Raw genomic sequence first — 18105 nt, forward strand, 5'->3', positions numbered from 1 at the left:
AAAGACTGAGAAATAGAGAGAGAAATAAAGATAGACAGATCTGATAGACCTCTGTCCTACCATAGAGAGAGAGAGAGAGAGAGAGAAAGAGAGATAAAGATAGACAGATCTGATAGACCTCTGTCCTACCATAGAGAGAAAACTCCGCCTCCTGCCCCGTGTCACTCTCACTAGACGTGGACGTCAAGCTGGTCGTCAGTGTGTTACTGAGCAACTGGCCCACCGACAACCCTGTGGTTGCCGTGGCTACGTTATTGCTGCTGGTTACAATGGAGGTTGACATGGTAACGGTTGAGGTGGTGCCAGTGGTTGTGAGGTTAGGGAAGCTCTGTGCACCCATCAGAGGAGAAGCTGCAAACAAAACCAAAACGGTGATTAGTCTTTTTTTTTTTTCTTTTTGAAACAAACAGAAAAAAAGCAGCTAGTAAAAAAACAAAATCTGTTAAAAAAATAAATAAAGCTTTGCTCAACAACTACACATGCATTTACAGTTAATCACTCAGTGGAGGCATCTCTTTACAATCAATAATTTAAATTTTAAGATGTGTATCACATAATGTACTCAATTTTCACCCAAAGAAATGTATCTGAATTCCAATCGTCAAGACCTGCTGAACAAATTTCAGTTTTAAACCAGTTGTATTCCAGCTTGTTTACCAATAAATTTGACCTTGTTTATTAATAAACAAGCCCTTGCTTAGGTGCCAGTTATGTTAGCTGGGGAGGGGGGGAGGTATATGCCATGAAGCAGAATCTCATTTAGTCCTGTTGGACAATCTTGACTTCTGGCTCCAGTTATCTGGCTAAGTGAGAGCCTGCTTCAAGGATCCCTGGCCCCTCCCAAACTACTGACAGGCACCAATCATCAGAATAAACAACAGGTCAGGCCGGTATTGATTTACTCTGTTATTGACCTGTCAATCAAAAGAACACAAAGTGCCCACTGTAGACTGTCTTAGACAAACGGACAGACAGTCATGTTCACTGCAGCACGCTGACAGACAGACAGACAGGAGGGTTATCATCTATGTTGGAGCCCATGTTGCACGTTTTTACAGCTGCTTTAACACCAATCCATAGCAAAAAGAAAAGAAAAAAAAAAGCAAAACCAAAAGGTGGGAGCACACAAAAGCTTCAGCGCGTTGCCTCGGAAACGGATTTAGAACATTCAAAGACGATACATGAGATTCCGAAATATGACAGTGTTGTGTGTGGTGTTTCTAAAACCTGGGTGCTGTTGTGGAAAGCAGGCTAACAAAACCTGCGATTAACCGCAGTTAGCTCAGATTCTGCTACTGCCCGACAACCAAATCCAAGATAAATCTGTTTCACAATGGAGAGTCAGCCTTAACTGAATCTGCATCATGTCACATGTGTGCTAACTCTCTTACCCAGACAGAGACACTGGCCCAGACAGAGAGAGGTGATCTAATTTAGTCTGGTTGTTACAGCTGCTGTGAACACACAATAAAAGTTCTCAGCAGGGAAGTGGGTTGTATTACCTGGCACATCGTTTTCATAAAACATCTGCCCATACTTGCAGTTGGTCATTTTCACCTCAAGTGTAACTTTGTGCTAATAGTACAAAGTACATACTCTATCAATATGCGATGTATCGCAGTGTTGACTAGCAACAGCCAACTGAAGTTTGACAATTCGCTATCTTGCCCTGTTTGACTCTAGTGTCTCGAAATTTGACCCATGAGAACAAGTTTGCCCTGAGGGCATCTGCCATCCTGGATCTTCCACCACTAACATTTCAAACTGTCTTAAAACATCAGCATGACCCAGACTGGCTCAACTAACGCGATGTCACAACTGCTCTTTGAAACAGCTTGATTTGATTGTGTATCTGACTATAATAAAAATCATCACTTGTTGCACTGGTGCGTTACTCATTCAAAAGATTAGTCTTTGAAAATAATAGCATTTGATTGCAATGTTAATCCGTTGAGCCAGACTAACTGGCACCATCTTTTGTACATTATATTCATGGGTCAAAAGTTAAATAGCTTTATTATTCTACAACTTGACAAACAGACCCTAATTAAAATGTATGTAAAAATGTCTGTCGTGATGAAAAATGAAAAACGCTTCAGATGAACTTCCCACGTTTTCCTGACTAATGTAAATGTACAGGACCAAACTACATTCTCTTATTTGTCCATCTGACACACAGTGAATGATTACGCTGAGCTGTTAATATATTAAATGCATGCAAACTGCAGGTTTACAATTTGATTATTTGTAGAAATTAAAGCAAAGTAAGTGTTTGTTTCTAAGTGCTTGCAACACTTTCATCAACACTTCCGTTGAGTTTTTCTTTCTTTTTTTTTTTTTTTCTCCACGCAGCAGAATCCTCATCATATTGTAACTGTTGACATAAATCAGGTTTTTTTTTTTTCGGTTTGTTTTGTTTGGGGGACTCTCACAGACATTCCTTTCCTGAGCCTGTTTGTGTGCATGTTAATGAGTGTGTTTGTGTGTGTGCGCGTGTGTGTGTGTGGTAAGACAGACACACACACACACACAGAGAGACTGCTGATGGGAGTGAGTGTGACAGGCGGACACTCACTGGCGGTGCTCATGACGGTACGGCCGAGCGTGTTGGTGTTGTTGTCACTGCTACTGCGACTCAGATTCATGTTGTTGGTGGCGTTGGTGCGGGACATGTTGGGCGCCCTCCGCACGAACGACTCCATGAGGCTGGCCTCGCGCGACGACAGGTTGGGCACGCTGGCGCTGGAGCTCATGGGCGCTCCGGCCGCCAGGAGGGAGCTGACGGACAGCCTGGCGCTGGCGGCCGAGCAGAGAGGTCTCTGGGACGCCGCGTCCTTGCTGGACGACTCCGACACCGAGCTGACGTCCGGGGAGCTCACGCTGACCAGTCCCATGGAGATGGCAGCCGAGTCCGAACCCGCCTGTCTCGGGACCCCGTCCGGCCCGGGTTTCCGCTCCGCTCCCTCGCTCCCCGCGTCCGCCGTCAACGTGCTCGTGCTGGAGCCGGAGCCGGCCTCCGTGGAGGAGAGCACCACCACCGGCTCCTGGCCCTCCGCCCCTGGGGCTCCTCCGGCGACGACGGGCGCCCCCTGCTGGAGCAGGCCTTCGGCGCGCTGCTCCACCCGGGTGGAGGCGACGCTGATGTCGCTGCTGCTGGCCGCGCTACACACAGAGCTGCTACTGCCCTTGCGGCTGGAGGAGCCGGCGCCTCCTGCGGACGAGGAGGAGCCGCCCTTATCCGGGCAGTTATTTTTCAGCAGGCTGCTCCAGGACTGCGGCGTTCCTGAAACAGCGGATGAGACAGGTTTGGGTGACGGCGCAGACTCAGGGTCGTACCCTGGAGCAAGCTTGAGGTCAAATTTCCCTTCTGCACCCATACGGTACGAGTTTGATCCACCAGCATCCCAGGTCACATCAATCCAGCCTGGAAAGGGATATGTATGAGTGAGAGACCGAAGCAAGAGAGAGAGAGAGAGAGCAGACGGTAGCAAGTCGAGACAGCAGCTCCATCTCACGCTGGACCAGAAGTTCAAAAAAAGATTACTATGCTATCTTAATGCACATATGAAATTTTAAATGATTTCAATCCTGTTACATGCATATGGATTTTTTCAATCTAATTACTGACCGATGTTCATTGCATTAAGGATCTAAGCTCACATCATTGTTGGTAAAATCAAATCAGCTCATCGTGAATTGTATGAGTGTAATTGCAACTCTGTAATTGTGAGAGCTGAATGAGCCTTTTCAGTTTGTGCAGGTGACTCAGAACAGGAAAGAACTAAATCCTCTGGTCCAGGTGAAGAAACGAGGCAGACAGGTCGACATGAATGACAGAAAATGACCAAGAAAAAAAATAATAAAACACAAGAAAGACAAAAAAAAAAGGAAGTCGAGGTTTTGTGAATGCCAAGCTAAAAGCCAGTCAAAGAAGAGGAGTTGAAGAGTACTTATTGATCTGATTGAATGTAGGATACACTAGCAATGGAGTCCATTCAGAGCTTGCAAATTGTGACATCAACATGCACTTAGCTGACTGATGGTGACGTCTGATTAAAGAGGATTTCACACACTTAGACACGGCAGCCCAGGGACTGAACAGCAAAGGAAGAGGGAGAAAAACAAACAAAAACAAAAACAGAAAAAAAAAAAAACCCACTCGTGCAAGTATGAGAAAGTTACCTGTTAGAACAGGGAGGAGGGGTAAGGATTGTACATCAAACTAACAAGAACATTTTTGCAAGTTTAGTCAACATGTCACACTAAACGACTGATTAATGAGATATACTGAATTCATATCAATATTAATGGATTTCTGGGGAAAGGAAAAAAAGGGTCACACTGCGTTAAGCATGCAGGCCAGCGGCAGGAGAGTACAAGAGCACCAAGTAAATGAAATCACAAGAGAGCAAAGACTGGTTCCAAAAAAGGAAAAGACAAGAGAAAAACCCAGACCCTTCACTCAAAATGGTCTCAACGTCTTAACTGCTCAATGTCTGAGCTGTTCATTTCTTTGCAATGAACTCAGTTTTTTTTGGGGGGGGGGGGGGGGGGGGTAAGTATGAAGGGCTGGTTTGTTTGAAAGCAGTCTTTGTTAGGGCGAGCCGAAAGCCGAGAGGAAGTAGTAGCATTCAGGCTAAATGCTCAGGTTATGAGATGATGCAGTTAAAAATAATACAACAATAGGAGTCAAGCTGGACGTCTCTAACTTGGGTCTCCCTCTGTCTCCACTCTTCATTTACACAGACACAATACTGATGACGCTACAGTCTTGCTCACCAGGGTGGTGGTTTTTTTTTGGCTTAGAAAGCTTCACAAAACATGCGAACGCACGTGATGTTCACAATTTGTTTATCCTCAGTGTGACAAGCATTACAGACTCCATCTTGACCAAGTTCTTAAGACACTGTTTTAACTCATTACTCGTTACTTGTTCAGTGGCCTCACAGCCAAACTGTAAGGATGAAACTAAAATGAAACTGCTCTAAGAATGGCACAGTGTTTTGTCACCACAAACCAATGTAAAACATGCAGTACATAAAACGTACATATGCCTTTACTGTGAAACAGTTCACTGTTCAAATATCATCTGACAGACTTGTCTTGTGCTGGACAGGACTGAACGTTTACGAGGAGGACTTTCCTATGTATGCACTGTGCAGTCCAACACATGTTCACTCACACACACACACACAAAAACATGGCTATCAGAATTAATCACTTGTTCCTCACCATTGTGTGCTTCTCCAGTAACGGTGCCCTCTCCTGGGGGGTTGCCATCTTGGTCCCTCCATTTCCAGTCGATGCCCCGTACGACGCGTGCCCCGGGTACAATGTACTTCATCACCTGAGAGCGGAACAGACGCCTCTGTCTGCGCAGGTTGGCCTCTGCCTCCTTCACTGCTTTACCTGACGACACACAGAACACAGGGGCAAACTGACGGATGGGATTCAATGAAAACAGGTTTTTCAGGTCATAGCTTCATTAAACATCACACAAATTTTAGATGGATGTTACCTGTTTGAATCCCAAGCCAAAAATAAGAGCAAATGCAATCCATACCATGAGGTTATTTATTCATTTTTGGAAACTCTTCAAAAAATACCACCATGCTACAGAACAGACAAATTCCGACACATACTGTCAGTTCCAAAAGTATATTACTGTATACTGTCAGTTTCAAAAGTATATTACTGTATACTGTCAGTTCCAAAAGTATATTACTGTATACTGTCAGTTCCAGAAGTATATTACTGTATACTGTCAGTTCCAAAAGTATATTACTGTATACTGTCAGTTCCAAAAGTATATTACTGTATACTGTCAGTTCCAAAAGTATATTACTGTATACTGTCAGTTCCAGAAGTGTATTACTGTATACTGTCAGTTCCAAAAGTATATTACTGTATACTGTCAGTTCCAAAAGTATATTACTGTATACTGTCAGTTCCAGTTATTGTCAGCTGTATATTACAAACCACAAAAGGTAACAGGCGGCATTTCAGAAGAACTATTCGAACACATTTCTGAGAACCATACGAGAACTATTCTTCTGTATCTAAGTTTTTTTTTCCTCCTTTTAACCCCAAATAGCCTTCATTGTGTCTCAAAAAAGACAATGACAAAAACTGTAATAAAATCAAAGGCAGTTAAATCTGTGTCAGTATTCTATTTCTTTAACAGCTGTAAGCGCCTGGTGCCTGTGGAAAACCACTGCTGCCATGGCGACCACCTAACCTGCCAATCACCTATCACACCCAAGCAGTTTGACAGTAACGTCTTTATTCTGAGGTCGCTGCCGACATGAGCTGTTGCCGTAGTGACTTTACTTTTAAGACAGGAAGAAAACCCTATCACAGCGTGAAACCACAGTCTGAAGAGCTGCAAAAAAAAAAGCAAAGCAAAACCCCTTTCACACAGACATCGATACAGCACCGATGCCACTCCACACCCTTTATTTTCCATTCATTGCATGAGAGTGAGGTCCCTGCCCATGTGTTCTCTAGTCTCATAAAACACCTACAAATATCACTCAGGACCAACAGGCCTCACAAGAGGAGGGTGCATAAACCACTGAGGAAAGAAACTTTATTTTGGGAGGGAAAACACAGCACTAATACACGTGCCTCAGGAAATCCGAGAACCAGGTAATTATGGAACGAGTGAGGTGAGGTGTTTATGAGTGAGGGGAGATCTGAATTGCCCAGTGCGATGTCTATCTCTCTTCATTCCAGTTACCAGACCATAACCGTGTTTGCCTAGTGAGTTTAGGCGTGCGTCTTACCGAGCTGGTCCTCACACACGCCGCTGACCGTGCCGTAGATCTCCAGGCCGGAGAGAGACAGGTAGTGTGTCTGCCCACTGGCGTTCTTCCCCATCTGTTTAATGCGAATGTGTCTCCAGCCCTGCTTCTCGTCTTTAGACGGGTCCAGGGGCCACGTGGCTGTAGACCTACAGAACACACACGCACACAAACAAGTTAGATTTATGCATCTGTACTCATTTACAACAGTTTGAATTTGTATGTAGCACAATGAAGGGCATTTAAAACATAGCATAACATGTTACTTGGGGACACTGAAAATGTCCATTTTTATACTATCCTCTACTCTCAACTGAAACCGAGCCAAATCACTGATGGAACAATACTGTAGTATATTTCTCTCTCTTTTTCTCTCTCTCTGAGAGTTTCTCCCTCACTTTAATCCTTTCTTTAATCCATGAGGATAAGTGAGGGATAAGAAGCGTCTGCAGTAAACACTCTTTCATACCCTGGTTCATTGAGGCTACAGTCGTCCACGTGCGTGTAAAGCGACGTCCAGTTCTGGCCGTCTTTGGACACCTGGAAAACCCAGTTGCGGAGCGCGGACCGGCCGTATCCTCGGGCGTGGCGGAGGGTGTAGGCGGACGGGATGACCCAGAGCCCCAGGTCGATGGCGAACCAGGCGTTCTTGTCGTCGTTCGTGTGGCAGTTCAGGGCGGAGCTGTCCCTGCTCAGGATGTCTTCCAGTCGGCCGTACGGCAGGTTACGCCCCTCAGACGACGTCACCACCACCAGACCGTAAGCTGCCGGGTTCACCCATTCATACGCAGTCCTGCAACGAGACAAAAGTCATTCAGTCAATTTAACACCAGATACGTAACCCAGGGTATATGGAACATACATCTGGATTCACAAATAATCTTCAAATTTGTGTCAACTAACAGTCTAGCATTTCAGCCTAACCTGAAACCCTTGCCAACGAACAAACTGTCTCAGCAAACGAACTGCAATTTGCGAGAATGTTTCACACACTGATAAAATAAACACACTAATCCAGGAGGTTTTGTTTTCAGTAGCTAAGAGCAAAAAAAAAAGCAAGCGATAAATACTTAATCAGATGCTTATTCAACAGATTTTGGTCCAGTTTGCAAACTCACTTTGCATTGGTGCCAATCCAGTAGATGATGCCGTTCTCGTCGAAGTCGTGCTGGTGTCTGAACGTGAATGTCTGGCCCTCTCTCAGCTTCCTCACAAAGATGAAGGAGGATCTGTCAAAGTCGTACCACTGCTTCGCCACCTGGGAGAGACCAGACCGGTTAACTAACCAAGCACTGCTGATGCAGAGATCCTCAGGACTAAAGTCTCAACGGAGCCCCCGCCCCACCCCGCCCCGCCCCCCCATCACTGAAAACCACTCCTCTATCTAGGATTTAACTTTACACTCCTTCATAAATTATCCAGCTTTGTGACTGATGAGGATATCTGAACTGAATTAGATTAAGGAATGGGGAGAGGAATGAATGAGGGAGTGAATGAATGAAAGAAAATTACAAAGGGGAGAGAGAGAGAGAGAGAAAGAGGAAAGACATTTTTCTTTTTTTTTTACCATTTTCAGCAGGTACTGCTCTAGTGATTCGACAGTGGCCAGAGGTTCCATCTTCAGCATCCTGCCCGTCCTGTCAATCAAAGCTGTCTCTCCCGGAGCACGCTCCAATCGGAACCTCAGCCTCCTTGTCAGAATCTGACACACACACAGACACACACACACACACACAAGCGCCGTCATGTCACCCGTACCCTACATTACTACATTGCATTGCTGCCAAGATTGAAGTAAACATTGTGAGTAAATATAAAGATGGGAAATGTACCTGTAAATTGTATGACGAGCCAGGCGTGTCATACAGATGTAGAGGTAGCCGTTCAATGGACTCCAATACTGCTATCAGCTTACGGATTAAGGCAACTGCGGGTCGGCTGGGGGGGGGGGGGGACAAGAGATGAATCAAAACGTGGGGGCAAAAAAAAAAACCAAAACATGACTTTACACAAACGGGGATGATGTTTATGTTCTTCTGAGTTTTTACCTTTCATCATCTTCATTTTCACTGAAAGCAGCTTTGAACACATTTATTCTTTCCATCAATGGCTTACAATCATGTTTCATGTCAAGTTCCACACTCTGGAAGACCCCAAAAAAGAGAGAGAGAGAGAAAAAAAAAAAAGTAAGCGAAATGTTATCAGGATCAGGACTTAGGAAAGAAAAGGTATTTTGTGTAGTACAGTGTGCTTGTTTGTGTCTTACATTGTTAAGGACAGTACAGTGTGCTTGTTTGTGTCTTACATTGTTAAGGACAGTAAGGTGTGCTTGCTTGGTGTCTTACATTGTTAAGGACAGTAAAGAGTGCTTGTTTGTGTCTTACATTGTTAAGGACAGTACAGTGTGCTTGTTTGTGTCTTACATTGTTAAGGACAGTAAGGTGTGCTTGCTTGGTGTCTTACATTGTTAAGGACAGTAAAGAGTGCTTGTTTGTGTCTTACATTGTTAAGGACAGTAAAAAGTGCTTGGACGAGGCCACTGCTACACATCTCGTAGGGGGAGATGGTGTTTTCATCCTTAAGAACCACAATCAGATTCTCCAGAGCTGTTTTCATCAGGTCTCGCCACGTGTTCTCTCCCTCGATACACTGACACACACACACACGGTTTTAATAGCACCTTTCAGACTTTTAGCAACAGCCGCTTAACACAGTAAAACACAATAAAAAACAGATTCTGCAAAATTTTGTACTTTTTTGCATTTTTTAAAGCATCATTCATGAACTAAAATGTTTCTGCTCCAGTAAGCGGACCTTAAACTGTTACAGCTGTATTTCTGACAAAACAGACGTCTGTTCCCTGTGATCTCGTGTACTACTGATCTACTCTCCACTCATGTGATCATATTTAGAGTTGGTAGGAAAAAAAAAAAAAAAGAGGAAACTAGTACAAGCCACAAGTTCCTAAATGCCACTGTAAACTCTACACTCAAGTCTGACTAACAAATCACTTTACACTTTAGTTAGAGACAGAACATAGAACAAATGCACCAAAAAAGGGGAAAACATATGTTTAGAGTTAAAGAAAGAGAAAAGGCAGAGAGTAGAGTATGGTCTATACCTGTCTGTTGGTATGCAGCTCCCAGGCCGACTCCAACTGTGTAGCAATATTCCTCAGAGTGACGACCACTCCCCTGGGCATGCTCTCCACTGCTTTAAAATGGTCATCATACAACTCCCTGGCCATGGTCTTCACCTGTACACACACACACACACACACGCGGACAGACAGACAGAGACACAGAGACAGGCAGACATATAGAGACACAGGCAGGCAGACAGATAGACAGACAGAGAGAAACAGATTGCAGTTTCAGAATGTGTGAAACATTTGCTTTTTAATGTAATCCATTCCTTCCCTCTCACACACAGTCTCTCTGTTAAACCGTTTTAATGCAGTATTAAATAAAATGACATCCACCTTTTGTTTTGTCTTTTCTAATTTGGATTTCAACTTCCTTCCTCTCTTCCCTGTCCAGCCAGTCACAAACTCGGACCCTGTAAAAAGAAATGAATGAATGAATGAATAAATGAATGAATTCCACACAAACGAAAGAGACAAAGAACAGAGTAAACCAACACAGACTTGTAAAACTGTGCACTACATGGTGCTCCACCTGTTCGTTTACCCGTAAACTCACCGAGAGAGGTCTCCGCTGTGAAAGAGTGCTTGGTGCCACGGTTGGACTCAAACACAAAGCCTGGCAGATCCTCTTTGAGTATGGTGGCTTGCTGGCCGTCTGAGTTGTGGATGGCGATCTCCCCCTCTCTCAGGCAAGTGAGAGACCAGTTCCCCACAGTGAGTTTCGTGGGGCCCACGGCCGACAGGATGGGCTGACTGGCCGTAACTGGTTTGACCTGACTGCGAGCTCGCTGAAGCTTCTCCAGAAATTCACTCCTGCTCTCTGTAACAAGACGTTAAAAAAAAACACATTAAAGAGTGTTACTCTCTCCACATACTGATACAGAAGGAAGATCTGTAACAGTGACAAAAAAAAAAAAAAAGACAATGTGAGTACCCTATGAACTGGTTTAACTTCAGTAATCAAACTAAACTTGACAGAATAAATTTCGGGTTTTCCAGAACACTTACAGACCCCGACAATGAATTTGCAGTATTGACCTAAACACTGACAGGAAACATTTGTATGAGGATATGGAGAGGACCACACTGATCTAGTTTCACAGAGCGGGTTGGCCAGTAACCGGACGTTTCCGTGAGCGAGCAAACACGGAGTGGCTACCTGAGCTGTCTGAGCCCCCCTCTGGGCTGCCGCTGGAGTACATGGTGGCCAGTTTGCCATCAAGGATGAAACGGAACCAGCCGTTGCTGCCGTTGGAGAGTTCCAGCGCAGCCGCGTCACTCCAGATGTACAGGCAGTCCCTGCCGCGGATGATGGACCAGTCACGCCAATGGTAGGGCTTCCCCTGCTGGATCTCTTTGGCATCTTCTTGGGGTTCATCCTCCTAAACAAAAAAAAAAAAAAAGCAACAAAATATCACTTCAGTCAACAATATAACTCCTTGTTTTTGTCCCCTCCCACCCTAATTGAGCTCCTCATGTCATTAGCAGTTGCATCATGCTTAGTCAGAGAGAACACGTGACGTTCACTCAGGATTACACACCCATCATAACAAGCCAAAACAAACTATGACAAGTCTAATGAGCATTTTCAGTGGCCGTGATGGAATCTCATCTGATCTTCTATGTCAGTATGCAACAATGTTCAATCAACCACGAGTCACACGGTCACACATCTCGAACACAGACATCAGCGGCTTCACAAACCGAACACTGCGGTGAGTCATATGTCTAATGTGTTAATTCAAGAAGCAAGTCACTACTTTTACATCTTTGGGAGCTCTTATTCTGACGCAGTTCTTGGGAGGAGACAGAAAAAGAACGATAAACTCCTTTGACTCGGTGTCAAGGCAGTCCTGACTCAACGTTCTAGTCTCACCTTCTCAGGTTTGGACTCCTCCTCGTTCTCGTCATCAGAGGTGGGTCCGGCGAGAGTGGACACCTTGTTGATGACGCCCAGTCTGGCCAGCTGGTCGAGAAAGACGTCTCCACCTTTATCTACTAAATCCCTGATGATCTGCAATGCCAGCAAGTGTCCATCATCATCATCCTATGGGGAGAGAAAGAGAGACAAAAGAGAGAGAAAGATGTTTCAGATGTTTAATGAAATAACCCTCATGTCAGTTCAATTCCTGATCAACCCCTGACTCTAAACTCTGGTCCTGCTATTAGTATTTTGATATTTGTCTATTTGTTTAATACCTGTCATTTTTATGTTCACCCATAAAAACACAGACATATCGCAGTACAAAACGCAAACACAGAAAATAAAAGTTTGGTCTCTACAACGTTCTACAACCTATTAGGACCTTTTACTACTGTCAGATCAAATGGATGCGCACACACACACACACATACACACACTCATAAAATCTTCATGATTTCACATTTTGTTTTGTCAAAGCTTTTCAGGCGCTGCAATCATACAATCTCTATACTCGTGATACGTGTGCATGTTTCTCAAAAACCATCAAAGCTCCTTCTCTGATTTAAAACAATAACCACACTGTTCCAACTCCAGTCATGAGGAGTTATGTGTTTTGTGTGTGTGTGTGTGTGTGTGTGTGTGTGTGGACGCTCACCTCCTGATCCAGCACAGTAGCGGTGATCTCCACTAGCACAGTGGGTAGGTTGTGTCCAGCATCAGAGTCACACACCTCCTTAAGCAGCACTTCAGAGCTGTAGTGCACCATCTTCCTAATCAAAGCTAAGCTAGCTTTCCTGTGGAGTACAAGGACACGTTCAAACACAACGGTCTCAGTGGATTATGGAAGGAAATAAAAAATGATATTCGTATATACAATTATGACAATGCCAAACATTTGGAGCACTTTCACTGTATATAAAAAGTCCAGCCAGCATCCACCTCCCTTTCTTCAAGAAGCATTACCTGATGTTCCTTTAATTGGTCATATAAAACTTTGAACTGAGGACTGAAGAATAGACAGTCTAATTCTTTTAATTGTGTGTGTGTGTGTGTGTGTGTGAAGTCTTTACCTAATAGAGGGCAGCATGGTTTGCTGAAAAGTTTGTGCAAAAACAGGAAGCAGCCTCTTCAGGTAGATGGGTGCCATTTCAGGGTCCCCTTTGGGTTCACTGCCTTCTTCCTCTTCTTTATTCACATCTTTCTTTTTCTTATCGTCCCCCTTATTCACAGGGCACATCCAGTCTCCTAAAAATAGAGACAAACAAACAAACCCACACAAAACTATTAATTCACTGACATTCAATTCACTTTTCGCTTCCCTATTTTTTTGACAAAAAAGGGACATCTTTGTGAAAACCACCTACTCCTTCCAAAATGTATTTAAAAGGTGCTTTTGCACCAGAGGAACTTTTCCATAGTTATTAGAACTGTTGGAGGAAGTACCCCCTTTTTCGCTTGTTTGCGCTTCAGGAACTGAGAACGATCATAGTTCTCAGAACTCCGTTTTGAGGGGCTTTTGAGGGGCTTTTTTTAGCTCCTGCTTCAGGGCAGGTACTCTCCCAGCACAAGAGGAACCATGCATGATGTAAGTGTCCAGTAACTGGTCCAGCCGTAAGTGTGCATTGGTTGCAAACACCATCTTTAAAAATCAGTGTAAAATATAACACCTTAAAACGCCTTAAATTTAGTTTTTGGTATTCAAGGTCTAAAAATGTATTAAAATATCTGCAACTGTAGGAGGGGAGGCATTAAATTTGATCTGGTGCAGAATGGATGAGGGTGTCTATTTTTTGTTCAGTTTTTATGTTTTATTTCACCAGTTTTTTCTATCCCACAACAACGACCATTTCCGCAACGTCCAATACCTATTTGTTTGTACATTAAATAGGTATGAGCAAATAAACAGGGAAAAAGGAAAAAAACCAAAAAACAAAAACATGACGCTGTGAGCCAGCAGTGCAGGCTCAGCCATGCGTAAATGCAAAGTCAATGAGAAGCGGTTGGAGAGCGACAAATATCGCGACTGGCTGAAACAATCCAGTGATTCGTATGAGGCGCGATGTGAACTTTGTCGCAAAACATTCAAACTCTGGGCAATGGGTTGTGAAGCGCAGGATTCTCACATGAAATAAGAAAAGCACAAGCGCTATGCTAGCACCCAAAAAAGTACTACGCCCATTGAGTCGTTCACTGCTACTGCTATGGTAAATGCAAGGGGACATTTTTTTTCCATTGGACTGGGTCTACCACTATACAGTTTTATTTCCCTTAATGAGAAGGCAGTTACGTTAATGTGCACTGAGTATTTCTGTCATTCAAATTCAATAAAACTCAGTAACCGTGTGCACTGTAGTCTAGTTTGTTGATTTCTTTTGACGCAGTAATGGTTTAATTTTTTTCCTTTTAGAGGTATTAAAAAGGTCATTAAAGTCAATAAATTTGTACTTAATCTGCAGATACCCTGGTTAGCTGTGTAAACAACAGCTCTTAGCATGACGTCACTATACCACCATCGGTTGGCAAAAGTCACTTCAGCGATCCTACTGGCAGTGCGAATGCAAATAAAAAAAAAAAGCCCTTGAACATATGTGGATCTAGGGGGGGCTCTCCATTAGGGAGGTCCTTTCAATGAGTCCCTAGAGATGTTTGGTCTGAAAGCGCCTAATATCAGCATAATAGTCAGTCATAAGTCATGGATTTTAAGTCAATCTGCCTCATTGGTCATGGTTAAACAAGAGAAACATTTTCACTTGGAGAACAGACAACTCATAAGAGAGGATGGAATTAAAAGCACAACAAACATAAGAAAAAATGCTTTTGGTTTTACACAAAAATCGGTCTTCTTTAGTTTATAGGGTTTTTATTACAGTTTAGTTTTTTTTAATTCAATCCGTGTTAAACGTGACCCACACCATCTGGACTTGGGCCTATGTCTTGGATCACTACGTTGAGGGCTCGGGTTGATAGACCATGCGCCCGTGTGCTGGGTACCCGTGTTTTGTGAGCTACACTGTACATAGCCCCTCTCAGGATTTGATTTGACTTGTTTTATTTGCCCAGTACTCTCTGTGGGTATGAGGTGCTTGTTTGCAAATGCATTGTTCTTTTGATGGAGGAACCATCTCTGGTAAACTGGCCACAGCGTCCTATATTCATCTCATCTAACTCCAGTTACCACTTCCACATGTCGAATGACAGGCACAGAACATCTCAGGACAGTTCCTGAAACCTTAAGTGAACTTTTTTTTCGAGAGCAGAGCGTATTTGCAGCTTCTCACTGTCTCTCATTCTGTGTCTAATAACATTCAGGACAGCCAATCATTTGTTTTCAGTGTTTCAAAACAAAAAAAAAAACAACCCACTGTTGAGTGTCCTCATGGGAGATCGTTTTAGTTTGAGTCAATAGCTGTCCTTATATGTTTACAGACTGGGGGGGGGGGGGCTCACCTGGAGACTGGAGGATTGCCACGACTTCACTGTGTCCTCTTTCCCTCGCTTTGTCCAATGGGGTTTTACCATCTTCGTCCCTCAAATCAGGATTGGCTCCATGTCTCAATAAAGTCTATAGAAAGACAAACAACAGAACCATATAAGTTTAAAGAGGCCAAAGGCTTTGTCCCATATCCTTTCTGCACTTCAGCACAAAAACACCATGTAAAAAATGTGGGTCTGGTGACCTTAGCAACTTGAGGCCGTCCAAAACAGGCAGCGTAATGGAGGGATGATGACCTTTGACCCCTGTTGACATCAGCACCCCTCTCACACAGGAATTCCACCTGAGAAAAACAAAACAAAACATGAGAAAACAGGACAGATTCCTAACAGAGCAAGACTGACACAGCTACTTCTTAACAGAATAACGCTGTTGCCTGGGAAGACAGCCTTATTCCAAATGACCCATTTGTGTAACTGGTTGCTATAGTTACAGTGGCATTGAGTGCAGCACAAAATGCCCTTTCCTGTGTTTTGATAAAGTAGAACATTAAAGCAGATCTACTTTTGTTTGATTTTGTACTCATAAATCCTTTAGAGGGTGTAGGCAATTTTGACAGGAGGGTCTGAAAAACCTCACCCAACCTGTTGCCGATTCTGACCTCATTTCTAAAAACAAGTTTTCATTTGCCTAAGGGAAATGCCCTCATTCAAGGACTGCGTGGTCTTGATAATAAAGAGCTGACAACGCACAGACACACTAAGACCGCTCTACGGCACGAAGCAAAAAACAACAACAAAAAAACAACAAACAGCCAATCAGAAAAGGGCTCGTTCGAGTGCTTGTTTCCATGTGCCAAAAAAAGGAGAGCCCCTCTATATACTTGTGACACACTCTGTACTGTTCACACTGATTATGATTATGATTATTATTATTTCAAACGGCCTAAAATGAGATGTGCTCATTTTACATGGGGGAACATTTCAGGAACAAGTAATAGCCTGCGTAAAAGGACACTTCACCATTTCTTGGGTTCCAAACGCTGAGGCCCAGTTCAAAAGTGTTTGTCCTACATCATCCATAAAATTCACTTCAAATGCTGGAAGGAAGGAAAAAACAAAAAACAAAAACAAAAACGTTATCCTATAGATATAGAAATAATATCAGATTAATATGTAGGCTTACAAGCTACTCAATGTCTTAAAAAAACAAACAAAACACACACACACACACACACACACCAAAAAAAACCCAGAACAAAAGCTAGGCAGTTGAACTGAAACTTGTTGAGAGAGAGAGAGGGAGAGAAACACACACACACACCTCCGGTGTCTATAGCGTCGATGAGGGCGTCGGTGTCTTTGCTGCGGATACAGTCGATGAGCTGTCGGTGGGAGCGTTCTCCTGAGCTGTCCAGACGCCGCAGGCCGGGGATGCGTCCGGTGGAGCCAGCGGTGGATTTAGGCAGAGCCTTTCTCCCTTCAAACAACAGAACCAGGAGCAGATCGACTAGCCTCATGGTATCCAGCACACAGCGCTCGTCTCCCTGTAACGCACTCTCCATGGAGTCCGGCAGCTCGGAGCGCAACAGGTCCTGAAAGGACAAAACAAAGCAAAAAAAATAAAAATAAAAATAAAAATAAAAAGAGGGAGGGAGGGAGGGAGGGACAAAAATTGTTATATAAGAATCTGAGAGGTACCATCTCTCTCTCTCTCTCTCCACATGTTATTCCATAATATTGAAATAACGAGCAACTTCCACAGTAAGAAATCCTTTTAAAAGGTAATTCTGTCTGTCCTTACATGTGTGACTAGTGGTGACCCCCGGCACAGCGTGGACAGCAGGCTGACGATGGTGGACACTTGGTTACTGAGTTTGGAGTCAGCGGCAGAGGGCGCGGCCCCGGTGGAGGTGCGGCCGGGTTTACAGGCAGAGGAGGGGCCAGAGGCCGCCCCGCCCGCCGCCGCCATGCGAGACAGCAGCTCTTCCGTCAGCCCGTGTTTGGCCAGAGGAGCAGGGTCGACCCCACGGCGAGTAAAACGATCCGCCAGCGAAGCAAAACAGCGTAAAGCTCCGTCAGACACCTGTAAGACAGCAACCACACATCAGCTGGTGATTTATTTACATCAAATAACCCTGAACCGTCTCGAGTAAACTTGATTGCAACCGCTTATTCTGACCACAAGTCAACTTTTGGAGTCTTATAAAAATCACAATAAATCACTTCTTCTGCATAAAGCAACATCTGAAAATATTTAAATCTATATTTGACTTACCACAGAAATACAGCTGAAGAATAACACTTTTTTTTTCATCCTTATACATAAAATGCTAACTCGTCATGGCAGCTGCTACCAGTTGGACTGGGTATATAAGCCATAAGCCCTCCTACGGACTCTAACGTCCGGTGTCCTGTTTCGCTCATGCGGGCTCCTACCTGGTGGTCTTCGTGCTTGAGCAGGCTGGACAGGGACTCCACGCAGGTCTCCAGGGACGAATCCTGGGGCTCCATTTTACTGCAGAGGCGGGAGACGACGGCCATGGCTGAGTGCAGCGTGTCTTTGTGGACCAGGTGTCCGCTGTCCCGGATGAAGCTCAGGACACAGTTCAGCCCCCCTGCTTCAAACACGGCGCCAGACTCGCGCGTGCAGATCAATTCCAACACCTGCGTCCACCACAACGACAGAAAAACGTGAACATCTTCTACAAAAGCTGCGATAAAGATCGCATGTGTGAAACCAAATATACCCAGTGTTTCTGGAATACTACTTTGTCCAGCTGAACAGCAGCTTGACTTTG

General features: G+C 44.1%; 1 protein-coding gene across 3 annotated transcripts in view; it reads right to left on the reverse strand.

Annotated features, from left to right (window-relative positions):
• The window catches only part of hectd1 (HECT domain containing 1), a 32748-nt gene that overhangs the window by 9827 nt on the left and 4816 nt on the right, over positions 1–18105 (reverse strand). For 2 of the 3 annotated variants that reach the window (XM_030778961.1, XM_030778946.1), the window contains exons 4-26: positions 17744–17971; positions 17109–17390; positions 16629–16899; positions 16328–16404; positions 15550–15648; positions 15320–15434; positions 12943–13117; positions 12528–12666; positions 11825–11995; positions 11108–11330; positions 10505–10768; positions 10285–10361; positions 9925–10059; positions 9306–9452; positions 8852–8946; positions 8636–8741; positions 8371–8505; positions 7922–8061; positions 7273–7596; positions 6786–6952; positions 5233–5409; positions 2576–3424; positions 130–351 (exon numbers count right to left, since the gene is read on the reverse strand). In XM_030778961.1, coding sequence (XP_030634821.1) covers positions 130–351; positions 2576–3424; positions 5233–5409; positions 6786–6952; positions 7273–7596; positions 7922–8061; positions 8371–8505; positions 8636–8741; positions 8852–8946; positions 9306–9452; positions 9925–10059; positions 10285–10361; positions 10505–10768; positions 11108–11330; positions 11825–11995; positions 12528–12666; positions 12943–13117; positions 15320–15434; positions 15550–15648; positions 16328–16404; positions 16629–16899; positions 17109–17390; positions 17744–17971 — 4618 coding nt within the window. The remainder of the gene's footprint in view (positions 1–129; positions 352–2575; positions 3425–5232; positions 5410–6785; positions 6953–7272; positions 7597–7921; positions 8062–8370; positions 8506–8635; positions 8742–8851; positions 8947–9305; positions 9453–9924; positions 10060–10284; positions 10362–10504; positions 10769–11107; positions 11331–11824; positions 11996–12527; positions 12667–12942; positions 13118–15319; positions 15435–15549; positions 15649–16327; positions 16405–16628; positions 16900–17108; positions 17391–17743; positions 17972–18105) is intronic. The other variant, XM_030778953.1, reaches the window with a different exon arrangement.

The sequence above is a fragment of the Chanos chanos genome, chromosome 1 (genome assembly GCF_902362185.1).
Source record: "Chanos chanos chromosome 1, fChaCha1.1, whole genome shotgun sequence".
Classification (NCBI taxonomy): Eukaryota; Metazoa; Chordata; class Actinopteri; order Gonorynchiformes; family Chanidae; genus Chanos; species Chanos chanos.